This window comes from Panthera onca, chromosome E2, assembly GCF_046562875.1.
Source record: "Panthera onca isolate mPanOnc1 chromosome E2, mPanOnc1 haplotype 2, whole genome shotgun sequence".
NCBI classification, from domain to species: Eukaryota; Metazoa; Chordata; class Mammalia; order Carnivora; family Felidae; genus Panthera; species Panthera onca.
Window position 1 is genome coordinate 12,291,460 of NC_138353.1, and position 24,553 is coordinate 12,316,012.

The 24,553-nt window shown below is 38.4% G+C and overlaps 1 protein-coding gene across 3 annotated transcripts; it reads left to right on the forward strand.

Moving 5' to 3' along the window:
- The first annotated feature begins 1,059 nt into the window (after positions 1-1,059).
- ZNF404 (zinc finger protein 404) lies at positions 1,060-24,553 on the forward strand. 3 transcript variants are annotated; one of them, XM_060651350.3, is made up of 5 exons: positions 1,060-1,635; positions 2,491-2,574; positions 13,105-13,180; positions 15,978-16,104; positions 22,449-24,553. In XM_060651350.3, exons 3-5 carry the CDS (start codon positions 13,172-13,174, stop codon positions 23,969-23,971), a joined length of 1,659 nt encoding a protein of 552 aa, XP_060507333.1. In that variant the 5' UTR covers positions 1,060-1,635; positions 2,491-2,574; positions 13,105-13,171; the 3' UTR covers positions 23,972-24,553. The 3 variants fall into 3 exon arrangements, with proteins under 3 accessions (XP_060507333.1, XP_060507335.1, XP_081647628.1); XM_060651352.3 differs by lacking the exon at positions 13,105-13,180; XM_081791502.1 differs by lacking the exons at positions 1,060-1,635; positions 2,491-2,574; positions 13,105-13,180 and having other exon boundaries at positions 15,992-16,104; positions 19,838-24,553.

Genomic DNA, 24,553 nt, shown 5'->3' on the forward strand with positions numbered 1-24,553 from the left:
TAAATGGTATTAACTGACCGCAACATTTTGTCTACCTGATCTGGTGTCGCTCACACATGCTCTCTGGTGGGTACTAACATGAAATACAAGGTTGTTTACATACACTTCATGCCTACTACCATGTCTCTCCACATCCCTCTTCCTCAGACCTCCTTTTCCTTGGTCTTCTAATACTTTCTTCTCAAATATCTTACCAATTGACAATCCATGTACCAATGCACATGAGTTTATATACGTTCTAACTTTAGGTCACTTATCCTTTCACACGACGTGGGTCACCAGACAGACCGATACATTTCTTACTCCACAGGGGGAATTTTCATTTGTCACTGTTCTTCAGGGCCACTCCTGAATGGGGTGATGGTATCCTGCCCATCTATTCCTGGCTTGCATATTGAATGAACACATACATGAAATCAAACTCAGGATTTCTCCTCCTCTGTCTGCTGGTCATAAATGATCCCCCAGGAAGCCATGTACACACATGAGCTGAGGGAGAGGGTTACATACTGAGGTAGCTTGCTTGTGCACTCTGGTCCTGATCATACTTGATTCCAGATGTACCATTTTCATCTACAATGTTAGGACTTAGTGAGTCTGAGAGAACCCAACTCACAACGGACAGGTACAGCCACTATAGGAGCTATACCCTATAGGAGATGCATACTTAAGTATTTAGTATTGTATTTAAAAATGGAAAGAAATAGGGCCGCTTTGACCTAAACGTTCATTTTTAATTCTGATTTTAAAAGAATTTTTTTTTTTTTTTGTGGGCCTCCAAAAGTATTGTGGGCCCTAGGCATTTTGCCACCTTGCCTCATGGATGAGTTGGCCCTGCTAGGACACTTCTTGGACAGAAGTCAGTCAGAGTCGACGTTAATAGAAAGACAACTTACTGGGCACGAGGAATTTTGGGACGGAGATGTAGGCGTAAGGAAGAACAGGGCTTAATAAATTTTATACAGCCTTAAAATCTGAAAAACAAACCACTTTCGCATCCAAAGTAACAAGGTCTGAAACACACACAGAAACACAAGCACCGCGCGCGCGCGCGCGCGCACACACACACACACACACACACACACACGGTACAGACGCACAGTGGGTTCCCCAGTGTCACGGAGAATGAAAACCCAAACACACCTACATACACCGAGGCATCGTTTCTTTAAAACAAACGCATACTTAACACCCGCGGTGGTCCTGGCTCTACTGCAGGCGCAGGTGCCACCCTTGGGGCGCGAAGGACGAAAGTCCAGGCCCCCTCACAGAGCTCGCACCTAGGGAACTACGGTACCCAGGAGCCTGCTACCTCCACTTCCCGCCTGCAGGGTCGAGGCCCCGGAGTCCGCATGCCCTTGCTCCGCGTCCTACAGCCTGGACTTGCATCCCACTCGCCTTCTCCACCCACGCGGGACCACCTGAGATCACCGCCCTCCACGGGTCCCCTTCTCTTCCGCCGCGCGCAGGCGCACGCCTGCGCCTGCGCACTCTGAGCACAGGCGCCGGCACCGCCCGCTCCCTGCTGCCTGGGCTGCTCCCGCTGGACTGCATTTCCCAGAAGCCACCGGGCTCGCATTCCCCCTCGACCCCTGAGTCCTTTTCCGGTGTCCAAGCAGCTGTGGTCCCTACGTGGTGAGTAAGACCTATCCAAAGATAAAAATCAGCGGAGGCTTCCGCAGTCTGACCAGAGCGGGACGCAACCCGCGGAGGGGATGAGAGGCACTCTGGAAGAGAACAATCCGGGAGATGACAGGGCGTGTAGAGCCAGGAGTCTCAGGCCTGTGTCTGCGCGAGCAGCAGAGATTTGTGTGCCCCCGAGATGCATGCGTGCGTGCGTGTGTGTGTGTGTTGTGACAGCGTGTCTCCGTGACGTCGTCTGCGTTTGTATGCCAGTGACAGATACTTGATTTGTGCCTATTTAACTTCATGGCTTATGGGTGACCGACGGTTGTGTGGCCGTGTGGGTTGTCATTGGAACGCGCGGCTCTAGGCTCCGCGGATCCTCCGCCCTGTGTCCTCACAGCCACTTGGGGACGGCCGCAGATAAAAGAGGGAAGCCAGATTCGGGGCCTTAGAATGGAAGAATGGAGAATTATAGCAAGATCACACAGACTTGATCTTGAGATGAGATTTTTTTTTTTTTTTTTTTTTTTGGAAGCTCGATGTGGCCCCAAGGCAGGCTTTTGGGAAGACCTGATGAGGCCCCAGGAGTAGGAGTAGGATCCCCCCCTGGAAGCTCCTAGAGGTCACCTACATGTTTCCTAACCACAGCGTTTCCAGAACTCCGGCCCCAGGAACATGCTGTGAATTGGAGATAGATTCCACCCGAGACGTCAGTGATCCTGGCCTCTCTCATACCGGGAAGGTCAACACTGCTCTAGTGGCCTTTCTACTCCCAGTCTGGTTGTGTGGGGGGGACTGGTGTTAGAAGTTACTGTGCTATCCAAGAAAATCCTGATGTCTCATGATTGCTTTCTCTTTTCCCAGGGCTGCCAGTCTCTTAAAAAAAAAAAAAAAAAGATACTGAGAACAAAAAGAATTTTTGTTACACATGTAAAAGTTAAAGTTCAGGTGAGTTTGTATAGCCTCATTATTCATAAAATGCACTTTAATTGTAAAGTTATGAGACCCTTTCTTTTCCTTCTTCTGAAATGTCCTGCCTACCAGTGACATTATCTGTGAATTGTGTGTGAGGTCATGCAGGTGAATCATCCTTCTCGGGACCCCCCAGCCCTTCTCCCATAATTTAATCTGTTGCCTACCGTTAGCTATTATGTTTCTAATTTTTGATCACCAACTAGATTAGTCTATAGTGAACATCATTATGCATAGATCTTTATGTCCTTTTACAGTCATTCCCTAAGGATAAATTTCTAGTTTTGAAATTTGAGTCAGATACCAGATATTTGCAATATATCCATATGCTTGTACTCGTTGGAATACAATGACAAAAAGATATAGTTGCTATCCTCAAATTACTTGTCATCCAGTAAGGAAATGAAATCAAAGTAGGAATAAGATAGACTATGTGAGAGGCCACTAGGAGAAATTCAGGTGATCTGCTTTAGGAGTTCACAGGAAGAGACACCATTCTGTCTCTAGCAGCCCTGTCACAATATGATCACATTATGCCAACTCCCTTGTGTCACCATACCACACTTTGTTTATTCTTTCTTGTGACAATGGGTCGTTCTCCGCATTTGACTGTTAGGAGTAAACCTTCTATGAACACTCTTGTACAAGGCTTCACGTGGACATCTGTTCTTGGTTTTCCTGGGTATGTGCTTATGGGCGGAAGTGATTGACTTCATTTACTCTCCACTGCAAAGTATAGTTACTTTTCAAACTGGCCATCACTTGATATTGTTAATCGTTTTCATTTTAGTCCATTCTGATAGATGCACAGTAGTATCTCATTGTGATTTTAATTAGCATTTTCTGATAAGTGGTTATGTAATATCTTTTCATATGATACTGTCCATTTTGATATACTCTTATTAAGTATTCAAATCTTTTGTCCATTTTTTGGTCTGTTTTTTTGCCATTTTCCTGTTGATTTGTAGGAATTATATACATATTGAATACAAGTCCTTTGTGTGTGTATGTAAGCATATGCATGCCTGTGTGTGTGTGTGTGTGTGTACAGAGACAGAAAAAGAAAGAATATCTTTCATTAGCCTAGAGCTTCTTACTCACTTTATTAATGATATCTTATAACGAAGAGAAGTTCTTAATTTTAACCAGTCTTTTTCTTTACGGTTATTGCATCTTTGTTCTGTTTTTTTTTTTTTTTTTTAATTTTTTTTTTTTTTAACATTTACTTATTTTTGAGACAGAGCCAGAGCATGAACGGGGGAGGGTCAGAGAGAGAGAGGGAGACACAGAATCTGAAACAGGCTCCAGGCTCTGAGCAGTCAGCACAGAGCCCGACGCGGGGCTGGAACTCACGGACCGCGAGATCGTGACCTGAGCCGAAGTCGGACGCTTAACCGACTGAGCCACCCAGGCGCCCCAACATCTTTGTTCTGTTTAAAACATCTTTTCCTGGGAAAGAAGGGACAGCTCTTCCTTATGGTAGAATTCCAGGTGTTGAGTGTAGAAGGGAAGAGGGAGATAGAAAATGGCAATTAGGCAAACACCAGAGAAATAGTTGTTTCAGACACAATCAACTGATAGATGCTGAAACTAGTGGGTGAAAATTTGAGGAGAGAAAGGATTTGTAGTGTCAAAATATTCCCCACGCTGCCTATTGACTACAAAGGGAAAGATAGTAACTTTACAGTGGGGAAGCCCAGCAGAAAGCAGTCTAATCAAGTGTTCAAGGTTAACCTCACCAGTAATAAGGCATTGGCATCATGGGCCCTTTCTCATGGTGCGAAGAGAAGGACACAACATCATTGTGGTACTGCCAAAAATACGTGACCTCACTCCAATCATGAAAATATTAGAAAAACCAAGTGGGGGGACATTTGACAAAATGACTGGTATCCCCCCCAAGATGGCAAGGTCATGAAGATAAGTGCGGTAGACAGACTCCATGGTGACCGCTCGATTCCTGCCTGCTGGTGTCTGTGCCATTGCATAATCCCCACCCCGGGAGTACAAGCTGAGCGTCTGACTTGCTTTCAACCAAGAGAAAATGGCAAATGTGAGGGGATGTCACTCCTGTGATAAAGTTACATTATGGTCAAAGTCATGGTATGTCACTGTTGTGGTTATATTGTGTCGTGGAAGACTCCGTTATAGCAGACTAGAGCTAGACTCTCCTTGAGGGCTTGATGTAGTAAGCGGCCATGCGGGAGAAGCCCATATTGCCAGAAACTGCAGGTGGCCTCTAGGACCTGAGGGTGTCCACCAGGTGACAGCCAGCAAAAAGCTGGGGCCCTCAGTCGTATAGCTGCAAAGAAATGAATTCGGCCAACAATCCGAATGAACTCTGAAGTGGGTTCTTCCCCAGGTGAACCTCTGAATGAGAACACAGCCCAGCCAACACCTTGTTTGCAATTTATGAGATCAGCCTAAGGAGAGCATCCTGCTAAACTGTGTGCAAACTCTGGGTCCACAGAAATTGTGAGATGACAAATATGTGTTGTTGTAAGCTAAACTTGTGGTGGTTTGTTATGGCAGCAGTTGAAAACTATTACCGTGAGGAGACCATGGAGATTTGAAGAGACTAAGGACAAATAGTAGCTAAATGCAATGTGGGATCACGTATAGGATCCTGGAAAAGAAAAGGACAATAGTGTGAAAAACTGGTGATATTTGAATAAGATGTGCCATTTCTAGTATTGTCCCACTGTTAGTCTCCCGGTTTTGATTACTGTCCTATGTAAGACGTTAACATTGGGGTGAGGGGTAAAAAGAACACTCTGTACTATTGGAACTTTTCGCTAAGTCTAAAATAAGTAAAAATAGAAATTAAACTAAAAACGGGGGAAATTTTGCACATCCATAATCTTGAAGATATTTTCCTATTCTTCCAGAAGGGCTATTGTTTCAGTTTTCAAACTTAGGCGTATGATCCATCTTGAATTTATATCTCTATGTAGTAGAATCAGGGTCAAAATCATTTTTTTGCACACAGACACTCAATTGCTCAGGCACCATTTGTTGAAAAAGACTATCCTTTCTGACTTATATTGCAATCAGACTTTTTTGAAAAATGTGACTATATATGTGCAAGTCTCTGTCTGGAATCTGTTCTATTGGTCTGTTTGTCAATCCTGTGTCACTATCACTGTTTTAATTACAGTAGCTTTCTGTCATGTCTTGATATCTAGTAATGTGGTTTTGACAACTTTGTTCTTCAGAATTGCCTGGACTATTCTGGGTTCTTTGCATTTCCATATAAATGTAGAACAAGTTTGTTCATTTTCTGTCTTTTTTTTTTTTAATATAACTTGTCAAATTGGCTGTTAATTTTCTTTAAAAAAATATCCTGCTGATATTGTTGGAGTTGCATTGAATCATTAGATCAATTTAGAGAGAATTAAAAGTTAAAATTGAGTCTTGCAATTCTTGAACATAGAATATGTGTCCATTTGTTTAATTGTTAATGTCTCAATGTTTTGTTGTTTTCAGTCTAAAAGTCTTGTACCTCTTTTGTTAGGTTTTTCCAAAGTGTTGTATTTTTTAGTGTTTTTCATAAACTGTTGGGATTTTGAAATTTCATTTTCCAGTAACTTTGCTTTAATACAATTAATTGTTTTATACTTTGACCTTTTATTCAACGATCTTGCTAATGAATTCATTTATCCTAACAGTTTGTAGAACTGAATTTTTTTTTCAGTGTTCAAAATCATGTTATCTGCAAATAAAGATGGCTTTACTTTTTTTTCCCAATCTTACCTTTCATTTCACTTTTTTTTTTCTTTACGGTACTGGATAGGTCTTATAGTATAAAATTTAATGGAACTGGTAAGAATGGACAACCTTACCTTGTTTCTGAACTCAGAAGGCCAGCGACCCATATTTCACCTCTCCTGTAATGGTAGCTGTAGTTTTATTCTGTAGATTCCCTTTATCAAATTAAAGAAGTTCCCTTCTTTTTCTAGTTTGCCGAGACTTTTTATCGTGAACTGTGGTTGAATATTATCAAAGATTCTCCATCTGACAAAATGTATGAATGGCTTCCTCCTTTATTTTTTAAGTTTGGAAGGTTGCATTGATTTTTTGAAAATTAAGTGACCTTTGTATTTCTACATTAAATCCTTATCATCATCTATTATCACTGGTACTATTTGGTTTACTATGCTTCCTAATATTTGGTTTAATATGCTTCCATCTATGTTCATGAGAGAGATATGCTGTAATTTTCATTTCTTGTGATTAATATCCCTGTCAGGTTTTGATACTACAGTTATGCCTCATGATATGGTCCATTTTTTTTCTGTTTTCTAGAAGATACTGAGTTTTACTAGTATTTTTAATTCCTTCAGTGTTTGGGAGAATTTGCCACTGAAGCCTCTGGGCCTGACATTTTATGGGAAGTTCCTTAATAAAGGTTTTATTTCTTTTTTTTTTTTAATGTTTGTTTATTTCTGAGAGAGAGAGAGAGAGAGAGAGATACTCTCTCTGGGGAGGGACAGAGAGAGAGGGAGACACAGAATCCGAAGCAGGCTCCAGGGTCTGAGCTGTCAGTACAGAGCCCAACACGGGGCTCAAACTCATGAACCCAGTGAGATCATGACCTGAGCCAAAGTCGGACGCTTGACTGACTGAGCCAGCCAGGTGCCCCAAAGATTTTCTTTCTTTAGTAAATACAACAATATTCAGAATTTCCATTTCCTATATCAGTTCAGTTAAATTTATTTCAAGGAATTTTAAAATGTCATCTACATTTTCAAGTTTATTGGCATAAAGTTGTTCATGAAATTCTGTCATCAATTTAATGTCTATAATATATGTAGTGATACCTCCTTTCATATTCCTGATATTGGCATTTATATTCTAGACCAGTATAGCTAGAGGCTTATCAATATTATCTCTTCAATGAAATAGTTTTTGGCTTTATTCATTTTTCTCTATTGTATATGTGGGTTTTTTATGTCACTGGTTTCTAAATTTGCTTTTCTTTTTCTAGCTTCCAAAGGTAGATCATTGATTTTTAACCTTTATACTTTGATAATACATACATTTATGTTTAGCTGAAGGGGGTCAAAGAGTGTAAAGAAGGAATAAGCTAAGTGGACAATTATTACAAATGCTCACTCTGTCCACTGGGAGAAAATAAATTCCAGATTTATTAGCATTGACATAATTTGACACAGGGTTTCCATCGTAATTTCACTACTAATTTACTTGCTTTGTCAACATATCTGTAGTACATCTAACAACTATGATGGAGATTAAACAATGAGTGGCATTTATCTGCAGCATTTATTAAAAAAAAAAACTATAGGTAAAAAATGTTGGGCGTCTGGGTGGCTCAGTCAGTTAAATGTCTGACCTCAGCTCACTTAGGTCACGATCTCATGGTTCGTGGGTTCGAAACCTCGCATCAGGCTCTATGCTGACAACCCAGAGCCTGGAGCCTGCTTTGGATTCTGTGTCTCCCTCTCCCTGCCCCTCCCCCATTCACGCTCTGTCTCTCTCTCTCTCTCTCTCTCTCTCTCTTAAAAATAAATAAACATTGGGGCGCCTGGGTGGCGCAGTCGGTTAAGCGTCCGACTTCAGCCAGGTCACGATCTCACGGTCCGTGAGTTCGAGCCCCGCGTCAGGCTCTGGGCTGATGGCTCGGAGCCTGGAGCCTGTTTCCGATTCTGTGTCTCCCTCTCTCTCTGCCCCTCCCCCATTCATGCTCTGTCTCTCTCTGTCCCAAAAATAAATAAAAAACGTTGAAAAAAAAATTTAAAAAAAAAAAAATAAATAAACATTAAAAAAATATTTTTAAGGTAAAAAATATCTTTGTAAGTATTGGTTTGGTTGCATCTGACAAGTTGTGTTATATCATACTCTCAGGGTCATTCAGGTCTGGTTTCCATTATGATTTGTTTTTTGACCTGTATTTATTTAGAAGTGAACTTTTTATATTTGGAAACATTTGAGAAATACCTGTTTTTAAGTTCTAAGTTAATTCCAGAGGCTTCAGAATATATGCATTCTTTTTTGATATTAATCATTTGAAATTTATAGATGCTTGTTTTATGGCCCAGAATATTCTGATAAATACACTGTGAGCATTTGAAAAGAATGTGTATATAGTCTATAGTTTGGGAGTACAATGTTCAATTAGGTCAATTTGATTACTCCTGTTCAAAGTTTTACGGCCTTGTTTATTTTTTTTCTCTTCCTGTCATTGGTTACCAATGGAGGGTATTAAAATCTCAAACTTTTGAAAGGGTATTAAAATCTTAAACTATCCTTTAATTCTGTTGGCTTTCCTATACATATTTTATTTATTTTAATCTTTTAAGTTTATTTATTTATTTTGAGAGAGTGAGCGAGCAAGGGAGGGGCAGAGAGAGAGGGAGAGAGAGAACCACAGGCAGGCTCTGCACTGTCAGCACAGAGCCCAATGTGGGGCTCGAACTCACAAACCGTGAGATCATGACCTGAGCTGAAACGAAGAGTTGAACACTTACCGACTGAGCCACCCAGGCGCCCCTCGCTTTATATATTTTAAAGCTGTGTTATTAGGTACATAAGAAATGTAAGACTCCCATTTTGTTCTTGTTGAATTGTACAACATGTCACTTATAATGCTGCTTGCATTGAAGCCCATTGTATCTGTTATTAATATACTAACATCAGCATTCTTCTAATTAATGTCTAATACATTTTTCCACTCTTTTATCTTTAATATGTCTGTGTCTTTATGTTTCAAATGTATCTCTTATAAGCAGCATAATTGATCCTGTTGTTCTTTTCAATCTAATCTGACAATCTTAGCTTTTAAATGCAATGTTTAGTACATTTATATTTCACTGTAATTACTGACAGAGTTTGATTTAAGTCTGTAATCTTGGGATATATTTTGTTTGTCCTATTCATTCTCATTTCCTGTCTTATTTTCAATTAATCAAGTATTTTTTATTATTTCATTTTATCTCTCTGTTAGGTTTTTCTGGTTGTACATCTTTGTATAATTCTTTAATTCTTTGTATAATTCTATAATTCTTTAACTGAGCTATTTTTGACTGCATCTTTAACATAGTCTCCTTTAGATTAGGGCTTTTACTACATACCAAATAATGTGAGACCATTTTAAGTTTAACTCCATTTATGGTGTTACTGTCATTTCTTCTTCATCACAAGCCCCACAAGTGTTATTATTTTTGTTGCTTTAAAACGGTCCATCTGTTTAGTCATATTATTCATATATATACTGTCCTAACTTTTTGTACATCCCCACTTCCATCCGGGATTACTTGCCTTTAGCCCGATTGCTGTCCTTTAGTATTTCTTGTATTGTGGGTCTGTTAATAAGAAATTCTGCAAGCTTTTGTTAGAAAAGTTCTTTCTTTCACTTTCATTTCTTTTTTAACTGTTTATCTATTTATTTTGAGAGAGAGAGAACAAGCAAGGGGGAAGGGGCAGAAGAGAGGGAGAGAGAAAAATCCCAAGCAGGCTCCACGCTGTGAGCGCAGAGCCCCATGCAGGGCTCCATCCCACGAACCATGAGATCATGATCTGAGCCAGAATCAAGAGTTAGATGCTTAATTGACTGATCCACCTAGGCGCCCCTCACTTTCATTTCTGAACAGTATTTTCTTCGGGTATAAAATTCACAGTTGTCATATTTTTCTTTCAACACTTTAAAGATCTGATTCCATTCTTAGGCTAGTATAATTTCTGTTGAGAAATGAACTCTTTCTCTTGTTGTGTTCTTATAACTGATATCCTGTAACAACATACTATTAAGATATGTTTTTAAACTTTGTTTTTCAGTTGTTTGGCCATGCTGTGCCTAGGTATGGATTTGCGCATTTTATCTGGTTAGGTTTGATGAGTTTTTTGATTCATACATCAAAGCATTTCACGAGATTTGTGATGTTTTTGTCCATTGCTTCTTCAAGTAAATTTCCTGTCTTAGTTTTTTAGGTGTTCAATCTCATGTCTTGACTATCTCTTGTATTTCTCTTACGTTCTGCTCTGTTCTTTCCTTTTTTCTCTCTGCGTAAGATTATTGTTAATTTGACTTTACATTGACAATTCAATACATTCTTAATTTTCAGTATTCTATTCTTATAAAATGTTCGTGTGAATCTCTTAAGATTCTAAATCTCTATTGATATGCTTCATTTTGCAGTCTGACTGAGCCAGCCAGGTGAACCCCCCTCCCCCACTTTTTTTAAGTAAGCTCTACACTCAACATGGAGCTTGAATTCACAACCCTGATATCAGTAGTCATGTGATCTACCAGTTGAACCCATTTTGCATCCCATTTTGCCCATATTTTTCTTTATTTTTTTGAGCATCTTAATATGTTTTTAAGTCCTTGTCTATTAGCTTCACTATGTAGATAATCTCTGGATCTGTTTATACTGAGATTTTTTTCTGTTGATTATCAGTAGCCTTCTCCTGTTTCTTTGCATGTTTAATAATTTTTATTGTATGCTGGCATTGTGGATAATATACAGATTCTGGATTAGGTTATCTTCCTTTAATGAGTTTACTTAAGGGTTTCTCATTAAAAATTTTTTTTTTACTGTTTATTTATTTTTGAGACAGAGGGGGACAGAGCATGAGCAGGGGAGGGGCAGAGAGAGAGGGAGACACAGAATCTAAAACAGGCTCCAGGCTCTGAGCTGTCAGCACAGAGCCCGATGCAGGGCTTGAACTCACGGACCACAAGATCATGACCTGAGCCTAAGTCAGACACTTAACCGACTAAGCCATCCAGGTGCCCCAAGGGTTTCTCAGTCTTAATGCTGTTGATATTTTCAGCTAGATAATTCTTTGTTGTGGGGAGGAGGGGGCTTTCCTGTACATTACAGGATGTTTCACAGCACCTCTGGTTCTCTACTCACTAGAAACAATAGCAGCCCTTTCCATATTTTGACAACCAAATATGTCTTCAGACATTGCTAAATGTTCCCCTGTTGAGAACCAATGGTCTGTACAGTCATTTTCAAAGTCTGCTTCACTTTCCATTGCATGAACGCACTATAATTTATTTAATTGACCATCTATCTAAGTACCTTTAGATTTAGTACTTTTAGATTTCTCTCCAGTTTTTTCTTTTAATTTTAACTAGTATCTATAATATTCCTTTATACATCTCTAGGCAAATTTTACAGTTATTTCCTTTGGATGGAAACTCAGAAATGGTCTTTCATGGCTAAATTCTTATGGAAAATTCTACTTACATGTCTCAACTGCACTATGTTTTCAGAAGTCCACAGGACACCATAAGAATGTTCTTGGGGCACCTGGGTGGCTATTGAGCATCTGACTCTTGATTTCGGCTCAGGTTATGATCCCACTGTCATGGGATTGAGTGCTATATCAGGCTCCTCACTGAACAGAGAATCCCTGCTTGGGATTCTCTCTCTCTTCCTCTGCTCCTCTCCTGTGCTTGCACGTTCTCTCTCTCTCTCTCGCTCTCTCTCTCTCTAATTAAAAAAAAAAATGTTCTTTTCCCCACAACCTTACTGTATGTGGTACATCATCAACCTTTGAAATCCAACAATTGAATACCTGTAAATGTTAGTACCTTATTGCTTAAAAAACATCTCTTTAGTAAGTCTTTTGATAGGTGAAGTTTTAATTACCTATTCTTAGGTTTCACACAAGGGAACAAAAAATCTGGGTCTCAAAGGCAATAGTTGGGGGAAAAAGTTGGCCCTATAATTATAGAAATTAAATTCAAAACATATCACTTCTACTTATTGTTCGTGATATAGGGAAAAGTCTTTAATTAAATGTTAATGTGTATACACTACCTATCACGTAAGGTTGCAAACATCTGTATGTTGCTGTGTGGTTTCAGTAAGCAGGAATTCACTCCTCTCTTGTGGGTACTGGGTGGGTTGGGAGCTGCGGGCACAGGCAAGGACTCGTGCCAGCAAAGTAGATCCTGATAGGGAAATCCAGGTTGGTTAACCCAGAGGATCTTAGAAGTCAAAGTTTTGGCTTAGGGGAAAGACTTCACATGGGCAGGCAGTTTTACGGTGGTCAAGGTTTCCAGGTTTGTCTCTACTGTTTTCTGTCTTTGGTGCAAAAGATTTTATGTCCAGGTCCATGAAGGATAAAGGTTGTTGCAGTTTGTGTTGTATGACTTGGTCTTTACCCTGGAACATAGGCCTGGATGGGGGAGGATCTATTCGGTATCACTGAACAACCCAGGCAGGGTTCAGTTGGCTTGGTAAGAATGAAAAATAAGGCACCGTGGGTGCCTGGATCGAGCTTTGGTGCAAGAGTGCCCCTGTTCTGTATCCACTCTTGTGTGGCTTGTATCTGTAGGTATGGGGAAGGGCTTGGGTTTCTCTGGACTTCTCATATCCCCTGATGTGCGTTAATGTGTTTGGGAGGGTGGAGAGTGGGAGAGAACAGTGGGAAGCAGAAATAAAGAAGAAAAAAGAAAGGTTTCTCCTACCTTAAATAATTTTTGGAGTTCCGAGATACACAAGGTCTCAAGGCCTCTTTTTCCTCTCTCAGCTCTGGCTTCTCTGAACTCAGCTTCCCTAATAGAGGAAACCTGAGGAAGACAGGTGGTTTGAAAACCATGGCCCAGGTAGGTGTCTCTATCCCGAAATACTGTGATTTTTAGCTCATATAAAACTTTCATTCTTTATCCCCAAGCCCCCTATCTAGGAAGGTTGTATCTCTGACCCTATTTCATGGTTTCTCCCCTTACAGAGAAGGATGATGTTCCTCCTCATTTGCTCCTTGTTTTTTTAGAACTGATTTTCAGTTATTCATCAAATAATTCATTTATCTTCTATGCGTTCAGTCTTCTCTCGAGAGCATTGTTAAAGGAGTGAAAGAGTAAAGTACCTGGAAGGAAGTATTTGAGCTTCCCTTATCAGGTTTGTGGTTTCATGAGATAGAAGTGATGGTCCTATTTGATCACAGGAGGGTACACTTTCTCCATAGTTTTCCAGGGAGGTAAGGGAGAATTGGGTGATGAATGTTCTCAGGGTCAGGTGTGAGATGAAACCTCAGCTTTGAAAAGCTTTTCAGTTTGGGTAGAAATGGTATTGGTGCCGAGAGACAGACAGACAGACAGACAGACAGACAGACATCAGGGCCCTGGCTAAGGAATCACTGAGAACTGAATAAGGTAGTAAGGTCCATTTTGTATTGGAAGATAAATAGCTGGTCTTGAGTCAATCAGTGTTGGTCTGATCATCCTATATTAGTGTGTTCTAACTCAGGAACAGGAATTCAGTAAGGGATTGTAGAAAGGAAGATCATCTAGAACTACATGTCCTAGATGATACTGAACAGTGGGGAAGAGCTTAGGATTTGGGTCCACTCTAAATATCATAATAGCATAATACTTTACATTTAATATTATTTTAATAACATTAATAACACCTTAAGACTTTAAGAAAAATTGTATCTGATGTCTTTAAGAGGGACTAAATGAAAACTTTAACTTGTGAAAATAAAGGAGATGCTTATGATACACAACCTGACATATATTACATCTTGATAAAATTACTTAATTTTATAGAAACTATTTCCGAAGATAGAAACTTTATCAGCTTTTTGAAGTATAACTGACATATAATTGAGTGTATTTTGTCTCTTTAGAGTAGCTTTATTGAAATTTGATTTACAATAAATTGCTCATATCTAAAGTGTGGAATTTAATGAGTTTTGACCTATGTATATACCTGTGAAACTCTTACCATTATCAAGATAATAAAAATTTTTCTCATGTCCCTTTATAATCGCCCCCTCCTTACCTGCTCCCAACCTTGCGCTTTGTGTCCAGGCAACTGCTGTCTTCCTTTCTGTCACTATAGGTTAGTTTGCATTTTTCTAGAATTTTGTATAAATGTAATCCTACATCATGTGCTCTTTCATTAGCTTATTTCATTCAGCATATTTATGTTGAGATTCATCCATATTGTTGCATATCTTATTCCAGTATATATTCCATTCCAGTAGTATATTCCATTTAATTACTGATTAGTATTCTCGTCTCAGGATATACCAAAATTTTCCATCCATTCTTCTGTTGATGGATATTTGAGTTCTTTCCACTTAAAAACAAATTTTTATTTTATTTTATTTTACTTTTGAGAGAGAGAGACAGAGCGTGAGCAGGGGAGGAGCAGAGAGAGTGGGAGACACAGAATCCAAAGCAGTCTCCAGGCTCTGAGCTGTCAGCCCAGAGCCCGATGCGGGGCCTGAACCCACAAACCGTGAGATCGTGACCTGAGCTGAAGTCGGAGGCTTAACCGACTGAGCCACACAGGTGCCCCTAAGTTCTTTCCACTTTTTGACTACTACAAGTAAAGCTGCTATGCCAAAATGCTTCATGCCAAAATCTTTGTGTGGACATATGCTTTCATTTATCTTGGGTGAACACCAGGAGTGGAATGACTGGGTAACGTGGATGTTTAACTTTTTAAGAAATAAACTGGGACACCTGGGTGGCTCAGTCAGTTAAGTGTCTGACTTCGACTCAGGTCATGATCTCGCAGTCCATGAGTTCGAGCCCCGCATCAGGCTCTGTGCTGACTGCTTCAGATTCTGTGTCTCCCTCTCTCTATGTCCCTCCCCCACTTGCGCTGTCTCTCTCTCAAAAATAAGTAAACATTAAAACAATTTTTTTAAAAGAAGTAAGCCGTTTTTCAAAGTGATTGTACCATTTTACATTCCCACCATCAGTATTTGAGAGTTCCATTTCTTTCCACATCCCTGGCAACACCTACCACAGTCTATTAAATTTTAGCCATTCTAATAATTATGTAGAATACTGTCTCCTAGCAGTAAGCTAGGGCAATCATAGAGTTCACTTCATTTGTTACTTATCTCTCAAGGATCACTACCTAATATTTTCTGTTTTGAAAACTATTGTCTCATACATTTTGTCCATGTTTTTGGTTATTTCACATGGGAAGGTAAATCCAATCCCTGTTACTCCATTTTTGCTGGGATAGATTTTTTAATTCATTTTGGGGAAGAAAGTGAACAATGCTCCTTACATATACACCGAGGAGAAAAAATGTCAGAACGTGCATTTACTAATAGTGTCTGATTTAGGTACATAGTAGGTAATGTGCTTATATATACTGTTTCGTTTAATTGGGAAAGTCTTGGTTACTTAATTCATTTTTGTACATTTAAAGTTTTCCTCTATTTTTAAAGAAATTTGTTGCACTCCAACAGGATTCTTCAAGACTGTGTTGGCACTCTACTTCAGAAGCTAATTTATTTATCTTCGTCTGATCGTGTCATGACCTTGTAACTCAGCTTACTTGTTTTTCTGTATTGCCCCCTTACTGCAATTCAGTCATTCCATCTTGAACATTTTTCTTTACTGTTACAAATAATACGTGGGTTTGTCATTTCAGGTGCCATTGACATTCAGTGATGTTGCCATAGACTTTTCTCAGGAGGAGTGGGAATGCCTAAATTCTGATCAGAGGGATTTGTACAGAGATGTGATGTTGGAGAATTATACTAACTTGGTCTCACTGGGTAAGGACATCTGCCTGAAGTGATGTAGAATCTGCTGTCTGAAATAGCTGCTTTCTCCACTGTGTATTTTATGTTCTATAGCGAGAAACCAGATAAATGTCTCCATATTCATATTCTCCAAGGCCTAGTTTGACCTTTATTAGGTGGAAATGGGCATCTCTCTTCAGCAGCTGAATCTTTTCTGTCTTTCATTTACCTCCCTCCGCCCCATCCTACAATTCCTTCTTTTTCTAAATCAATAAAGGTTTGAATTATTGGACTTTTTCCTGCATAACCAATGCAAAGGAAACAAATTTCATATTAGGTGTATGTCCAGAATATCTACAAATATTCCACTTTAGTTGCTGGTCCACCTACATGGAGAACAGATAACATAGGGTCCTGGTTTTCTCTTTGCTACAAAAGAACCATGGTAATTTCTACAGTGTAGAATGAATCAAGAGTATTATCTGCTTCGTATTATTTTTGCATTTACAGCAGGAGAAAAGTTGGTTTGCAGTGCTTTTATAGATTCTACTGAGAAGTGAAAGGCTTTGTTCAGTTTTTGGAAAATGCTTGACCGTTATTTCTCCTGGGATGCCAGTTATGGTGATGTTAGATATTTTGAGTGTATCGCACAGTTGTATCATGTATTCATTTCCCTTTCTATTATTTTCTGTTGACGTGTATTTCAGCTCATTTATCCCATATTCTGCTATGATGAGTCTGCTCTTAAAGATGGATTTTTCATATCAGATGTGGTCTTTTTCAGTTCTAGAAATTCAATTTGGTGGTCTTTTATGGCATCTAATTATCTGTTGAAATTCTTCATCCTTTTATTTACTTTCTTTTCATTACTGTTTTCTCATCTGTTTTCTTAAACATTTTAATCAAAGTTATTATGGAATTCTTGAAGGCCTTCATTTTTTGTACTATCCTTGGGTATGATTCTCTTTCTTTTTTTCTCTCATTATTCGTCATCTGGTAATTCCTCTTTAAGTCACCTGGAATTGTGATTGTATGCTGGACATCGTGTTCACAAGAACTGAACAGTTTCCATATGATGGGATCTTCCACCAGAGTATTTACATTTTCCTCTATTAATTGATAGGATGGCAGGCTGATCACTATAATACAATCAGGGAATGAGCTGGGTCAGTGCTAGTTTTCAGTTTGGGTAATGGTCAGCTACCTCTTTTTTATCACTTTACTGCTAGCTGCACTCGGAATCAATGAGTTTCTACAGGGGAAGAGTAGTGGATCCTCAGGACCAAATCATCACTTCTTCATGGCTCTTATTGCTTATCTGTTTCGATTTTAAGCTGCTTCTCCCAAACGATCTTTAAAAAAAAAAATTCTTTTTAATGTTTATTTATATGAGAGAGAGAGGGAGCAGGGGAGGAGCAGAGAGAGAGAATCCCAATCATAGAGCCTGATGCAGGGTTCAATCTCACGGCTGTGAGATCATGACCTGAACCAAAATCGAGAGTCAGACGTTCAACCGACTGAGTCACCCAAGTGCCCCTCTGAATGGATTTTTTTGATTCCAGAAGAATTGTTGAGAATTAATAAGTGAATCATCCGCTTGGCATGCCAGGAAAAGAAGAGCATGACAGACTTAAAGAAAGTAGAAGAAAGGAAATAGTAAAAGAAAGTAGAAAGTAATGAAATGAAAGCCAAACACAAAAGAGCAAGTCAAATCAATTTGCTTCTCTCTCAACATGAATCCAGAAAAAAAAATCTGTGTAAGGAAAAAAGCCACCTCATTACAAACCTTGAAGCCGTGAAATACAGTATTTTGAAAATCATCCTGCCAAAAAGAAACGAAAAATCAAATGAAATAAATGATTACAAAAATTTAATCTACAAAAATTTCCACTCAAGAAAAAAACCTGAAAAGTCTCATAAGCACTAAAGGAACTGAATCAGTCATCAAGAGTCTCCCCCAAAATTAGAAGATTCAGGCCTAAATCATCTGTCATTAAAGTATAGGTGCAACAGTTTGAACATGTAAGAATTTTGGGAAAATATTCCCCATAAATGCTTTTGCATGTTGAGTCTAACAAAGAATAAACTATGGAGAGAGGGACAAACCATAAAATAGACTCTTAACGACAGAGAACAAACAGGGTTGAGGGGAGGAGGGAGGTGGGGGATGGGCTCAATGGGTGATGGGTATTAAGGAGGGCACTGGCTGTGATAAGCACTGGGTGTTGTAGGTAACTGATGCATCACTTTCTGTTCCTGTAATATTTCACTGTATGTTGACTAGCTAGCATTTAAATAAAAACTTGAAACAAAAAAAAAAAAGAACATTAAAAGATGAGAAGAGTAGCCATCTTTTTAAAACATGGGATATACTTACAATAGCTTTTTCCAGTATCCTTGCCTACTAATTATATTATCTGCATCATTCCTTGGTCTGTTTCTTTTGATTCATTTTTCTCCTAGTAAGGGTCACATTTTCCTGCTATTTGCATGCCTGATCATTTTTTATTAGATGCCAGACATTGTGAAGTTGACTGTGTTGGGATGCTGGATTTCTAATATTCTTTTACACATTTTTGGGCTTTGGTCTGGGACACAGTTATGTAATTTGGAATCTGTTGATCCTTTTGTGGTTTGCTTTTAAGTTTTGTTAGGGTGGGTCCAGAACAGCTTTCAGTCTAGGGATAACTTGCCCCACCCTCACCCCCACCCCACTGAGGCCATATCCTTCTGTGGACTCTGTTTGAGGCCTCATGTGTTATGGGGTCTTTCCATTCTGGTTGGTGGAAACAGGAACTTCCCAGGCCCTTTCTGACTTCCAGGGGATGTTCTGCCTACTTCTATCTGGTAGTACATTCTTTGTTATTTGTTTCCTCACAGATGTCCAGATTCATACTCATCCAGCTTCAAGGAGATTCCTCTGCAGATCTCTAGAGATCTCTCTTCCTCCTTTCTAGTACTCCAGCTTGCAAATTCTGCATCTCTTTCTTTCCCTTCATTCTCTACTCTGTCTTCTCAACTCAGGGATATAGCTGCACTGTTTTAGTTTCCCCTCCTTGTGCTTTGTTCTGGAAATTCTCTTTAGGCAGTCAGATGTGGTACTTGTGGGGCACACTTCATTTGTTTCCCTTCTCTCAGGAGATTTCTGTCTGGTGCTGTTTTCCAATATTTGAAAGATATTGTTTCATCTGTTTTGGTGGGTTTTCTAGTTATTTAAGGTAGGAGGGTAAATTTGATCCCTCTTAATGTTACATGACCAAAATCACAAATTATTCACTCTGTCTTTGAGAGCTTCTTTGCACTTTAATACAAGAGGTTTTAGACTCACCTTATATCTTCCCTGCCCTGGACCAGGAATTAGCTATTTCTCCAAGGCACCCTAGTTCACATTAGTGGGAAATAGTTTACAGAGACTGAAACCTGGCCAACAGGGAAGCTAATTGTAATCACCTTTTTGTGGGCATAAATACACATTTTTAAAATTATTTCTTCTATGGAAATTGGTTTGTTTAGATTTTCCATCTCTTCTGGGGTCTATTTCTGTTATTGTCTTACGTTTTATTTTGAAATAATTTTAGATTCACAGAAGAGTTATAAATGTGGTACAAAGAGTTCTAGTATACCATTCCCATAATGATGAGAACATCTTACATAACCATGGTACATTTGTGAAAACTACCAAATTAACATTTTACAATTACTATAAACTAAATATTTTATGTAGATTTCACCAGTTTTTGCACTAATGTCTTTTTTTCTGTTTCAGGATCCAATCCAGGATACCACATTACTTTTAGTCATCACGTGTCCTTAGTTTCCTCCAAATGTGACAGTTTCTCAGTTTTTCCTTCTCTTTCTTGACCTTGATACTTTTGAAGATACAGTTTGGTCAGGTATTTAGTAGAGTGCCTCCACATTTTGGGCTGTTTGTTTTCTTATGATCAAACTGAGATTATGGATTTGGGGGAAGAATACCAGAGAAGTACCCTTCTCATTGTATAACGGGAGTACATGATATCGATATGATTTATCAGTGTGCTGTTAACCTTAAAAACTTGTATAAAGTGGTGTCTGTCAGTTTTCTTCACTGAAAAGTTATTATTTTTGTTTCCTTTTCATATTCTATTTGTTAGGACCAAGTCAGTAAATCTCACTGGGGTCAGTTTTTATAAATAATATTTTCAGAAAAAAACGTCATCATGTACATCTCAAATGTATTTGCATAGTTGTCTTTAAGGATTTCTTAAACATTCTCTATTTCTTTATTGATGACTGACTGCCCGTTGTCATTGCGTTTGGATTGTCCTCCTATCTTTTGTTCCTTGAATAGGTAGGCTAGTGGTTTGTTCGTATGTGTTAATTGTACACTTTTATTTAAAATTTGTTTTTGTTGATTTTCCTTTTCTGCTTTCCTTCAATATATTTTATCATTCTTTTTCTAATTTTTGTCTTTTCCTAATTTTGGATTTCATATTTAATTTATTCATTTTAATTCTTTAATTTTTCATTAGATGTACGCCTTTTGGTCCATGTGTTTGCAGCAATACAGTTGAAGGCCATAGATTCTGATGTGTTGTATCTTTACTATCATTCTTTTCAAGATGTTCTGTGGTTTCAGTTTGTATGTTATCATTCTCTAACAGTAGTTGTTGGTTTTTATTTATCCAGAGAAAGGGCTTTGGCTTTTTGAGATTGCTACTCATTTTTCATTGATTCAGAGAATATTGTTTGCTTTACTTCAACTTTGTGAACATATCGTACTTCATTCATAGAAGAATCCCACTTGTCTTCACCTCATACTCGACCCATTTAGCACATGAGAGTCTTTCAGGCTGCTCCACCATCCAGACAGCCCATTTTTAGCCTACATTCAACGTAGTCTTTGTTGCAGAGTCCCAGGCATTTGGTTTCCCAGGGTCTGTTCCCATGGTATTTAGTTACTTTATTTTTCCCCGACATCCTCAAGTTTAATTTCTCAGATGTTCATAAGCATTTAAAAATAATATTAACTGTTGCAATTCCTGAAATGCATTTCTGTGAAATTCAAGGACAATTTGCCTTGCCTATAAAGGAATGGAAGGGAGGATTTGGGAAAGTCATTAGAGAAACAAAACACAGTTAGCATCAGTAGGATGGATAAACAATGTTAAAGTTCTACTGACGAAGCTAATACACCATCTGATTATCTTGATTGAGATAAAGCAGAAAAACAATCATGACTCGGCACAGGAAGGATGGAACAATGTACGTCAATTTAAGGGGATAAGCAGGTGGAGAACGATCAGGTATCACCTCTTTCCATTTATATTTTTGACTAAGCTAGTTTGGATGTACATTTTTCTCACCTGTAAGGTAAATGATAGAGGAAAGCATGCTTTACTATAATAAGGCATGAGAGATTAGGATCAGCGAGAGATAGTTGATAACTGTTGCATCATTTTCAGAAACTAAATGGTTATTTTGCTTGGCTGTCTTCCCCAGTGACCTTGATTTTCATCCTTATTTACCTTTATTTTCATCCAAGTTATTTTTTAAAATTCAGTACTTTATTCTACAAGTAAGGACTTGTTTTGCAGTAATAGTTGCAAGAATTTTTGAGTTTTACAGTAAGAAACTAAGTAGTAAAACAAATGAGAAAATAAGTATGTAATAGAGAAAAGTATTTTGAAGACAAAAAGTTAGGTGTTGGAGTACAGGATAAAGGATATGAATTTACTTAGAGTTAGCGGAGGCAGCCTTTCTGAAGAAGTGATTTCTAACCTGCAACACCTGAAGATAGTAATTTAAAGGGGTGAGGTGAGAGGATTTCTGAAAGGTGGAGCCCCAGGGAATGGGAAAGGTCATGGGACATCTTAGTAGCTGAAGAGATGCGTTGGGATAGTATATGGGGAACGAAGATGCCAAGGGCTTGAAATGAATTTGTGTAAATAAGACATCCCTCTTATTCATGATTGTGTATTTAGGTTTCATGCTAAGATAAAGACAACCCACCGAAAAAATTACATAGAGCCTCTGATAGATAATGTTAGAAGTGTAGATAACCAGAACCTACTCCTACAGAATCTGATTCAGTCTCAGTGGATCTCTAAAAGGCACTATATATAAAAAGCTCTCTCTGTAATTTTGACCCACACTAAATGTGAGAACTACTGACTTTTTCTCTTTGTCTTCTCACAAACCTTAAAATTCTCGTATGAACTTTTACAATTTCCTGAGGCCTTCTTGCCTCTTAAAAATTTAATGACACGATTTTAGGATTTTATAACCCTTTTACTTCCAGTGAGTATACTTCTCAATTTATCCCTATTTTTACTCTAGAAGGCCCCTCCTCACCCCCAGTACAGGAAAATAGCATTTATTTTCTCATTTTCTTTCAGACTTTGATTTTACAACTGAGACCAACAAGTTATCTTCAGAAAAAAGCAGTTATGAAGTAAATTCATACCATCGGGAGACAATGAAAAGAAGTAAAACCTTCAACCTAATGAGGTTTATTTTCAGAAATGACCCACAGTGCAGAATTGAATTTGGGAGAGAACAGGGACCCAACATGGGATGTTTTAGTCAAATGACATTTATAAAACATATATCTCTTCCTCTACATCAGAGAATTCACTCTAGAGAGAAATCCTATGAATGTAAGGAATGTAGGAGGGGCTTTAGAAAAAAATCACACTTTACTGAACATTTGAGAGACCATAAGGGTGTGAGACCATATGAATGTAAAGAATGTGGAAAGGCCTTTATAGTTCTCCAGCATTTTATTAGACATAAAAAAATGCACACTGATTTGAAACCCTATGGATGTAATGGATGTGAGAAGGCCTTTAGGTTTTATTCACAGCTTATTCAACATCAGATAATTCATACTGGTGTAAAACCTTATGAATGTAAGCAATGTGGGAAGTCTTTTAGACGTTATTCTCACGTTACTGAACATCAGAAAATTCATATTGGTTTGAAACCCTATGAATGTAATGAATGTGGGGAAACTTTTAGATTGTACCGACATATGTGCCTACATCAGAAAATGCATCATGGTGTGAAACCCTATATATGCAAGGAATGTGGGAAGGCTTTTGGTCATCGCTCAAGTCTTTATCAACATAAGAAAATTCATTCTGGTGAGAAACCATATAAATGTAAACAATGCGGAAAGGCCTTTGTTCGCAGCTATCTACTTATTGAACATCAGAGAAGTCATACTGGCGAGAAGCCTCATGAATGTAAGGACTGTGGAAAGGCCTTTAGTAGGGGCTCAAGCCTTCTTAAACATAAGAGAATTCATAGTAGTGAGAAGCTCTATGATTGTAAGGAATGCGGGAAGGCCTTCTGTAGAGGCTCTCAACTTACACAACATCAAAGAATTCATACTGGTGAGAAGCCACATGAATGCAAAGAATGTGGGAAGACATTTAAGCTTCATTCATACCTTATTCAACATCAGATAATTCATACTAATTTGAAACCACATGAATGTAAACAATGTGGGAAAGCCTTCAGTCGTGTTGGAGACCTTAAAACACATCAGTCAATTCATGCAGGGGAGAAACCATACGAATGTAAGGAATGTGGAAAAACCTTTAGACTTAATTCTCAACTGATTTATCATCAGACAGTTCATACTGGTTTGAAACCATATGTATGTAAAGAATGTAAAAAGGCCTTTCGTTCTATCTCAGGTCTTTCTCAACATAAGAGAATTCATACTGGTGAAAAACCCTATGAGTGTAAAGAATGTGGTAAGGCCTTTAATCGTAGTGATCGTCTGACTCAGCATCAGAGAATTCATACTGGTGTGAAACCACACAAATGTAAGGACTGTGGAAAGGCCTTTACTCATTGCTATCAACTTACCCAACATCAAAGATTTCATAGTGGTGAGAAACTCTTGATGTAGTGAGAGTCAGAAAGCCTTTTAGCCATGGCACATCCTTTACCATTATCACTATTCCACCACCTAATGATGTTATGGTAAAGATTAAGTTATTTAACATAAAAATATAAATGCTTAGAAAGGCATTTGGCACATAGTGTTTGTTTACTAAGTATTGTGGTTTTTAAATGATAATCACTAGTATTACTGTATATAAATTCATGTGGAAGGAGGACTCTATAAGCATATTTTTTTCAGATAATTCATTCTGGACAAAATCCCATAGACTATATTAAACAAGTCCCTTTTTTATTCAAAGCTCAACCCTTGAAGGTTAATAAGAAGAAACCCTGTGCCTTTATTGAATATTGAGAATTTAGCTGTTGAAAAATTAAAAAGTAGTTTGCAGAAACTTTTCTTACAATAAATTCTGTAATACAGATAACATACAATCCACATTCCCTACAATTGAAATAAATTAAAAACTAATAATTTGGTAGCCAAAGACATACGTTGACTTGGAAAAGTTTTCCTCAAGTTTTTGAAAGTTTCCAAACTTACGTAAAAGGTACAGCAGTGTTACAATGATGTTTTTTTGCCCTCCAC

Bases quoted from the DNA above. Each gene is read 5' to 3' on its own strand.
- ZNF404 (XM_060651350.3), top strand. The intron at 16,105-22,448 runs GTAAGGACATCT...ATTTTCTTTCAG, and splicing joins TACTAACTTGGTCTCACTGG to ACTTTGATTTTACAACTGAG.